Source organism: Mycetomoellerius zeteki, unplaced genomic scaffold (genome assembly GCF_001594055.1).
Source record: "Mycetomoellerius zeteki isolate Tzet28-1 unplaced genomic scaffold, Tzet1.0 scaffold8, whole genome shotgun sequence".
In the NCBI taxonomy this organism is placed as follows: domain Eukaryota; kingdom Metazoa; phylum Arthropoda; class Insecta; order Hymenoptera; family Formicidae; genus Mycetomoellerius; species Mycetomoellerius zeteki.
Genome location: NW_017257830.1, coordinates 396,313 through 406,764, shown reverse-complemented (window position 1 = coordinate 406,764; position 10,452 = coordinate 396,313). Strand labels below are relative to the sequence as shown.

Sequence of the window (10,452 nt, the reverse complement as noted above, 5' to 3'; positions counted from 1 at the left end):
CGAACGATACCAAGTTTATAGAACTAAGATTGAAAGTCTAGAAGGAAAGTAATCCTACCGAATAGAAAATACGTATATACGGGTACTTTGCGAAGACTGGGACTGTCAACAGAGTCGAAATTCCGTGTAGTAATAGTTGCGCGGTCTTGCGATAGATGGTGCTAGCATATGTTAGATAAGGACAGATGTATGCGTTTAACTGAGATAGAACGATATATAATATAATGTAAGAAATGAATCAAAGATGTCACTATTATCGAATTTGGAATTAAGAAAGTGTGCACTATCGACCTCGATCTTTCGGTTTAGAATCCCCTTAAACACGAAAATCTAAGAGACACGTATTTTTTTATACGTGCCCTAACTCATGTTTAAAGGGTGAAACGCCTCTTTAAAAAAAAAAGAAACGGTATTTTTTTTCGAGGCGAATATCGTCGGAAGTATAAAGGATGGAAAAAATTTTTTTAAACAAAAGTTGTACGGTTTTAAGAATATTTAAATGTCGTGAAGAAAAAAAATTTTTTAATTTTTTTGTTTAACAATTGTTTAAACAAAAAATTTGTTAAACAAAAAAGAATTATTAAACAAAAAATTAAAAAAAAAATTTTTGTTTAACAATTGTTTGAACAATTAAAAAAATTAAAATATTTTTTTTTCACAACATCGAAGTACTCTTGAAACAATCGTACAACTTTTGTTTAAAAAATTTTTTTCCATCTTTTACTTCCAACGATATTCGTGTTTTACCCCTTAAATGTGAGTTAGGGCACATATAAAAAAATACGTGTCTCTTAGATTTTTGTGTTTAACAACATATTTCATGGAGAATCAAATCGGTTCCGGACAGTTGTGAAACTTTCCTTGTAAGACCTACCGATTTTCTTAAGACCAAATTCGACTTTATTCTTTCCCATTAGTCGAATTAAACGATTCACTGTACAACTAACAATTAGTAGATGCGAAAAATTATAGTCACCTATTTTTAGGTTAAAACTGGTTAAGACTTAAGATTTCCGACTACCGACTCATTGTAGAATCAGCTTAAGGAGGTTCTCGCGCTACTTCCTAGTCAATAGACAGTTAATTCACAATATAAATATAAAATAATTAAAATAATGGAATAAAAAGGTTACTAACAGTATCTTATGACATTATACATAATTAATGTTAATTTTATGTTATTAAATATTTTCAAAATGACAAAATGAAAATTGTAAGATGCTCATTTGATGTGTACGCATCGTCCAATTGACATATATTCCAGCTTTTTTCATTGAAGAATATAAATTTCTTGTAAATTGTACGGTCAGTTTAAATGAAATTTTATGAGGACAAACTTAAGTATTTACTTTATGATTGTAACGATTTTTAAAATGCTGTCTTATACGCAAGTGTCTCAATTTGAAAGAGAATAACTACAGAATAAGGTTATACCTTCAACTTGTAATGTAAAATTCTATAAATTTAGAATTAAATATCTTCAAAATGGTATGGTAAAAGTCAATGAAATTTTTTCTAAATATTGATATTATTAACTTTTGCATTACATGTATGTTATAGACTTGTCTTATCTTTCATCAAACGCGAGAACCTCCTTAATGCTTAATAACTCGATTCACAAGGTCGACCGCCGCGTTTTTTTACCAGATTCTTTCGTTTTGAGTGAAAACGCGTCGAATGAGTACATTTTTATTAAGATTCTAGGGAGGGATCCGTATTCTATAAATAATTATCTATATATTACATTTATCTTTTTTTAATACAATTTTTTAATAACAATACCCTTGAGTATAACAATATTAAGTGAATTTTGCATTTATTGTAATTGTAAAATGTGTAATGTAAGATTTTATACAGTATTTTCCATTATAATGTTTAATTATGTAGTTTGCAAACCATAAGTTATAATCTCTTGAGACCTGATTTTAATGGAAGCATATTAAAAACATTCCTTTTTTTAATTCAATTTAAAGACACTTAGCAAGTAATTCATCTAAAAAATTAATTTTTTTTATTTTGACTATGTTTTCAAGATGTATTATTATGTACATCTGTATCCTGTAGGGCTATTCTGTAACTTTTAACGACAGTTCGGTATCGTTGCGCAGTTTTTTCAACATGTAAAATACCTGCGCAACGATATCCCTAGCTAGTAAAATTGTCGTTAAAAAGTTACAGAATAGGTCTACTGATTCTAATAACTCGACGACAATTCGGTACAGTTATATTGTTATTGCTTAGCTTTTCTACTATAGGTGCGTTTACTTTTGCGCTCATAGCGCTTGTAAGCATCATTTGTTCTTGTTTAATATTTGATAGACAACAAGGATGAAATGATGCTTACAGCATGTGAGGGTGAAAAGCTAACGCATCCTATAATTCACCCTATAATATCTGTGTAACAACAATATAACGATATCGATACTGTCGTCAAGAGTTACTGAATCAGGGTATTGGTTTTAGATGTTGATAGAACTAAATAATTTCCACAGATAATGTCTTCAAATTTGATGTACATTGCAATATATATATAGGGTTTGAAAGGATTGAATTAGACCGCTATATGAACAAACAAGTAGAGGAACGCCAAATACAGAGGCTGGATCTTAGTGCCTAATAATATTTTTATGTAAATTTTAAATATATTTTCCAGTTCTATAAACAATACATTGATTACTGTCAGATTTAAAACAATTATAAATTGAAGCTGGAACAGTAATATCATAAATTAAATTGAATGTCAGTTTAATATATTACATTAATATATACAGGGTGTCCCATTTTAATGTCTCACCCCAAATAACTTTTCTATTTTTATAACGAAACGTTATTTTTATAACGAAACATGATTATTTATGACATCTAATACTAGTTAATTTCGAATAAAAGTAAGATAATATATTAGAGTTTAAATTAAAATTTTTCCTTTGCTCATTTTTTTGACCTATCTACTCATTTAATTTTTGTGTCTACAATGTCGAGCGGATTACGTCTTTTCTTATTTTATATATTTTTTAATTTTTGATTTTAGAAAAATATGTTTCAGACAAAAGTTGTATGGCCCCTTTGAGGAGGACATAAGCTGTTGTCATTAGTTTGACCTTGAATAGTTGCTTGAAGGTCACGTGAAGGTCACCTTCAATTTCTTAAATAGAAACCCTTATTTTTCATTGCATATTCTTGTAGTTTATCTCGAGAGCTTTCCAAAATACTATAATAAAATATTTTTTCATCAAATACTTTTTTAGTTATGATACTCGAGAGTTACAGTACCTCCGGCATTTAGCATTATCCAAGGTGTCCGACCGACAGCTAAAACCTCTTAAATGTTGTTTGCACGAACAAATAACGTCGAGTTCTTAGAATTAGATTTAGACGCTTTATAACGACGAATTTGTTATACGAAAATTGACACGAACATACGACTGCATGTATCATAGGTTGCGTGAGATATTGATGAGGTAGTATATAAAGACATGCCGATGCGCTGGAAAAACAGCGATATCTATTGACTTTGTCGGAGTTCGAGCTTCGCTTTAAGATCTCAACATATTGCATTTGCTTTATAACCTTTTTAATACAACACTTTTCTATACTTTGTTTGAAATTATAATCTCATACTGTGTGAATCTTTTAATAATAATACAATGTATTTATTTTCAGTTAATAAATGATTATTTGAGAGATACATATTGGTCTCGAGCAGGAATAACTGGGAGAGACATCAGAAAGTTAAACATTGCTGCCTGTCGTCTGATGTTAGATATACTTCCAGGATTAGAAACTTCAGCAGTATTTCAGCCAGATATGGAAGGTCTTATACATAGATTATTTTCTTGGGCAGAAAAGAGCATTGAACCATTACAGAGTTATTCGACCGGTCTTTTGGCCGCTGCTATGGAAGTGCAAGATATAGCTACGGGATTTAGAGATCAAAATGCTAAAATGGTACCATTAATGTTGCAACGATTACATAAATTGCAGCAGAAAGCGCACGAAGACCGTCAGCAAAAAATGCATGAGGATCATCAGAAAAATATTAGGCCATTTGCTCATTTTGGACAAGATAGAAATAGTGTTGATTATATTGATAAAGATATTTCCGAAAAACGCAAAATGCGAGAGAAATGGCAGTTCTTCCGATGATAATGATTCAATGCACAATTTCAGTGACATGCCAGCTACAAAAAGGAAGAAAAGCAACTCTGGTTGTGAAACGCCTATAAAAAATAACGAACTCTATCCCAAGATTATGTCCCCACCTCTGTCCATCCCAAAAACCGTGAACAACCATGTTAATTTGCAAGTAACACCATCCAAACAGAGTGGTTTACAATCCACGAGGATATTGAATGTACCAGCATCCGCTAGATGTAATTTGCAAAAGTTATCCAGTCTGTCTCAAAATTCTAATATACATTTGACATTATTAGAGGGAAATTCAAATTCTTCCTGGGCTGAGATGGAATCGTATGTCATTGGTAATGTTCAAATGTATCCTCCTACTCTTGCGACTCGGCAGATGCTAATTTTACGGTACTTGACACCAATGGGAGAGTATCAAGAGTTCCTTGGTCATGTGTTTGAACACAACGCTCTGGACTTAATACTGAAATATATAAATGTGCGAGAAACTAAGGATAGCAGACTTGCTTTTGAGGCTCTTAAGTATCTTGCATCTTTGTTATGTCATAAAAAATTCTCAATCGAATTCCTAAATGTGGGCGGTTTGCAAAGATTGTTAGATGTGCCGAGACCGAGTGTTGCAGCAACAGGTGTATCGATATGTCTCTACTATCTGGCGTACTGCGAGGATGCTATGGAACGAGTGTGTCTGTTACCGAAGCACATAATATCTGACCTCGTGACTTATGCATTATGGTTATTAGAACGTAGTCACGATTCTGGACGATGTCACGCGACTATGTTCTTTGGATTTTCTTTTCCGTTCAAAGTTATATTGGAAGAGTTCGATGCACAGGATGGCTTGAGAAAATTGTTTAATGTAGTAAGGGAATATCAATGTTTATATTCACTAAATGAAAATAACTTAATATCTGTTTGTATATTTTACTTATAAAGCACGGAAAATAGAATTTTTTTATTACGAAGAATAGATTACTTACTAGTATCTCATAAATTAAAATTATTCTTTGTATGATAAAATATAATTAAATTCTATATAGATATCTACTTTGCCAATTTTAAATATTGAAGAAGAACCGACTATAAATGATGATGAAGAATGTGCATCACGACAAATCGTACGACACGTAGCTGTTGCTTTGAAGAGATACATGGAAGCGCATTTGCACTTAAAAGCAGAACAATTACAACGTGCGGAAAACGTTAGAGTTGAACGTGATACATGGCAACCTTCGTTACCACCTTATAAGGTAAGTATAAATAATTATGCAGTTAAAGGAGTTTTTTCTCATCAGAGTAATAAAAAATGAGTAATTTTTTATACATTTTAAAAAGAAAAACGAAAAGGTCTTGCAGCTAAAATTTTTTTATCTATATTTTATTAATATTTATTGCGGTAAATTTGACCTACACTTCATAGTTCTGAAGCAACAAATTACAAAAAGTTCTTACTTTTTTTTTTACTCCCTTTTTAAGCGTAATTATCGTTCGTATTTGAATATCTATAAAAGATACAAAAAATTAAGAAATTGAAAAATTCATGTCTTTATATTTATTTTACAATTTTATAAATTGCATTAAAAATTTAATCTTTAAAAAATTGTGTTGATAGTATTCATAATATTGATCGTATTTATAATTGGAACGTCTATTTTATATTTTGACAGAGTTTGAAACTAATGAGCTAATTTGTTATAGAAGTATCATGGAATTTAAGAAATATATTTGTTATAGAAATATCATGGAATTTAAGAAATATATTTTAGGAACAACGTATTTTGTACATAATTTCGTACACACAATGTTTTCCAACGTATCATTATTGTCCTTCCATATAGACATCTTTTTGATAAGTGAAAAAATAAATTATTCTTTTAAAAATTTCTTTACTTTTTGTAATGTTATTTTTTTAAAATCACGTTAGATCTTTGTTCAGAATATTTGATTCTCAAGTGTTTGTAACTCTTTAGATATTGTCAAAACCATTTTAAGAACTTATTTTAATTTAATTTAATTTTATCATTCGGTTATATAAAGTATGAAAAAATGGTAAAATAAAAAATCCTTCTAACAGTTTTTTTCGTTTAAATTACGTTTAACTATTTAAGCAATTTCATTCTGAAATACGACACATTTGCACGTAAAATTATTTGCATAATATAAAATTATTTGAATTAAATTTTTTTGACCGTCTTATAAAAATCAATTATTATATATTTTAACGTATTAGATGTGTATACATATACATTTTTTAAACGTGTTTATTTTGTAGGCATGCAAATTTAGCAGCGAAGAAGTTCAGGCAAAAGTGGAAATTCTTCAAGAATTAATGTCAGTTAGAGCAGTATGGCCACCAGTAGAAGAACTTCATCGTTTAGGTGGTATCACATTGCTTTTGCAAATCATAGCTTTTGCTCGCGAATGGAATTATAGTGGCCGGTAAGTAGGTTAAGTGGACAGTAAGATATCACATGTCTACATACTAACAAAAATTCATCAAATATTTAACTTTGTATTTTAATCCTTTCGCAACGGTAACATCGGCTGCCACTATGCTATTGCTACGTGCTCGCTGTATAGGGACGCTACTATTATATAAGAGTACAAATCCGCGTGCTGTATAGTGCATGAAACGGTTTTGTAAATAACCCAGGAAAATTAATTTTTTTTTGCGTTTTGGAGGCAAAATTACCATGAAAGATTTGTTTGCGGGAAGTTGTTCAAAATGACGTATTATTATACAACATACTAAAAGTCCTAACCGCCAGCGGACTTGGAAAACTTTCCAGCTTCAAAAAATGACCAAAAGTGCGGTTTTTTTTTTAAATATCTCGGAAAGTATTGATTTTATCGAAATAAAGGTCATTATCTTAATTTCGTTGTTTTTTTTTTTTGGTCGTACAATCAATACTTTCCGTGATAGAATTTTTTAAAGAATGTTGTATTTTTGGTCATTTCGAGGACGAAGCGATTTTTCACACTTTTTTCGTAAATATCTCTGATATGGTTACTTTTACGCAAGAAGACTAGAACTAAGGAGGATCAACTCGTGCCAATAGCGGTAGTGGGGGTGAGGCAAAAAGTGGCGACGGATAACTTCCCCCACTCTTGCGCTTCATTAGTCCTCTCTGTCGCTCTATATAGTTGTCGCTCTATCGTTCTATAATCGTCACTTTGTCGCTCTTATATCGAACTTTCACACAATGCGCAGTGCCGCTGCACATCGTGTGAATAGCCACGGACGTTTTTTGACTCACCCCCACCACGCGAGTCGATCCTCCTTAGTTCTAGTCTTCTTGCTTTTACGTATAACGTACTTCTTATAAAAATTGAGGGTTACCGAATTCCCTACAAAATCTTTTATTCGTCCTTGTACGACCAATAGTTTTCGAGATCAAATTATATTGTGGAATTGTCGAAATAATGATATGATCAATGCAGCTCAGGAAATTCATGTTTCCGAAACGGTAGCGTCAACAATAAATAAGTATGAATACATGCATTACAGATGCATCAACAAACTCAATAAATATATATATCGAAGCACAAATAAATAAGAACAAATCAGAAGTAAGGTTTTGTGAAAAGACAGTTAAATAGAAAAATAAAAAAACATAAATATTACATACAATTAGATTCCAAGAAGTACTCAGTAATTAGTGAACATGTAGTACCGACGTAATACTGACTTACCGACAAAATTAAATTCGAATTTTATTTGCATTTTTAAATATGTATTAATTTGATTTTTGCCGTTGATGAGGGTCTAGTTAGGTTGGAACGTTCCGTACGATATACGAGTATACGATATTTTATATAAGATGTACTATTAAAACAAGAGCATCATTTTTGCTCGTTTATATTGGCTTTGTTTCTCCTTATTAATGTTATTTACAATACGAGCTACGTCATTACTTTACATACAAACACAAGTTGTTAAGCATTTTAGAATTTATAAATAATTGATATTTTTAGGGTACATACTACTTCTAGTGCAGAAACGGTTAGATCATGTTTGGATGTTGTCGCAATTTGTTCTGTTGTACCAAAAGTTATGTTGCTGCTATGTGAAAGAGTTGATATGCCAGACATGTCAATGACAATGGCGATTAATCTTTTGCTAGCTGCAGCTGAATGTGAAATTATTGCAGATGCTGATGTACAAAGAGCAGCACTTAGAGCTGTAATCAATTGTGTATGTGCTCCCATAAACAGAGTACGTTTTTAATATAAATTATTTTTCAATAAGTATGTGCGTGCGTACTTTTATATGCAAAACTATTAGAAGAAACATGTAAAAAAAATCATGTTTCTATTTAAAAAAATAGCGATAATCCTTATATAACTTTGAAAAATTGATTGTACAATCTGAAAGGGGACAAATAAATTACACAGTTCAACACTTTTTTGACACCTGAATAAACGAAGCGTTTTCCGATAGATTTTTATTCGCTGAAAATATGAATCCGGCCGTGGAATTGGCCTAATGCGTCAGGTTTAAAAAAAAATTTGAGGTTAAATGTGTTAAAATTGGCATTTTTGGCCATATTTACTATTTTTTTGCAGCCAAAGTAAATTTTATTTTCGATTTCATTTACGCCACTTTAAAGTACTATCTTTTATCTGTAAAATAAATTGATATTTATTACGATACAATTTTTTTTATATGCATAATTAGCATATTATAAATCATTAAGTTGAATTAATAAATAATTATTGAAAACGACTGTGTAATTTTTTTTACACCAAATGATTCTTCTCATTATTCTGTGCATAAAAGTGATTACCAAAAATTGAAAAGGTTTACGAGATATTTTCAGAGTTGGGAAGCGTTACTTTTTCCGTTACTTTTTCGTTACTTTTTATAGGAAACAATTTGATAATGACATTGCAATTTTTTATAACTAAATGCTAAGGTTGTGCCAAGGTTGGAATAGTCGACTTTTCCAACCTTGATACAATCTTAGCGTTTAGTTATAAAAAATTGCAATGTCATGATTATTATAAAAAATAACGGAAAAAGTAACGTTTCCCAACTGTGGATATTTTATATTTTATGTAAAAATGCGCCAGACTAAAATATAAAATTTCGTAAAGAGTACTGATTTTTTTATAACTATATTTTATAATGCAGAATATTCTGTAATGCAGAATAATTACATAAATCGTATGATATTTCATTTTAATAAATGGACGATGAACTTTATATAATCTTAAAAAACTTTTTTCAGAGTCGGCAAGTAACGCGTTAACTTGTAACGCCGTTTCTTTGTTGATCGTTACCTTGTTATAATAACGATTTGGTAATGACATTGTGAATTTGTTATGATGGTAATGCTAACATCAGAGTTAGAAAAGTCAATCGTTACTTGTAATGAATTGAAAAAGTCATTCATTACTGAAAAAAATAACTCCTAATTTATAATGCGTTACTCGTTATACTTATAACTTTTTCAGTGTAACGTGTAATAGTGACAAGTTACTCTTCAAAGTGACTTTTCTAACTTTAGTACAACCTTAGCGTTTAGTTAGTTAGCGTTACCGTCATAAAAAATTGCAACATCGTCATCAAATTGTTTACTATAAAAAGTAACGACAAAGTAACTGAAAAGTAACGTTTGCCAACCCTGATTTTTTTTCAAAAATTAATTTTACCATTATTTGTCCTCCTCCAGACTATGCAACTTTTGTCTAAAAAGTTTTCTTCTAAAACTTACGGATTTTGAGATATTTGGATGAATAAATTAAAATGACTCACTTTGAGTACAATATAGGACAACATAGGACATCTACATATACAGAGTGTCTCATTTTAAATAATGTATTAAGATTTCTCAACAATTATGATAGATACGGAAAAATGTTTCAAACAAAAGTTGTATGGTTCGAAGGGGGACATAAGAAGATATCATTGATTTGACCTTGGGTGGCGTCGTCAAGGTCACGTCGACTTTTTTAAATGGAACCCTCTATTTTTCATTACATTTTCTTGTAGCTTACCTCGAGAGCTTTTCAAAACACTATAATAAAATATTTTTTCATTAAATATTTTTTGAGTTATAAGGCCCGAAAGTTACAGTACAGTGTACAGTCGGCATTAGCATCACGCAAATTGTCCGACCGACGGCTAAAACTTCTTGAATATTGTTCAGGATCATATACTGGATAACATTTGTCAAGATCAAAGTCATTGGAAATTATTTCTCTTATTTTCATTTTTACGAGGGTCGTCTGAAAAGTTTTGAGCCTAACATAGAAACAAGTAATTTTTCGGTCAAATTCAATTTTATTTTTCCACGTAGTCTC

At 30.7% G+C, this 10,452-nt stretch overlaps 1 protein-coding gene across 1 annotated transcript in view; it reads left to right on the top strand.

Moving 5' to 3' along the window:
• Positions 1 to 10,452, top strand: part of mahj (LisH and WD40 domain-containing protein mahjong) — a 31,214-nt gene that overhangs the window by 3,173 nt on the left and 17,589 nt on the right. The window contains 5 exon segments of the mRNA XM_018459178.1: positions 3,664 to 4,124; positions 4,126 to 5,008; positions 5,187 to 5,396; positions 6,419 to 6,585; positions 8,122 to 8,362. Of these exon segments, the coding sequence (XP_018314680.1) occupies positions 3,664 to 4,124; positions 4,126 to 5,008; positions 5,187 to 5,396; positions 6,419 to 6,585; positions 8,122 to 8,362 (1,962 nt within the window).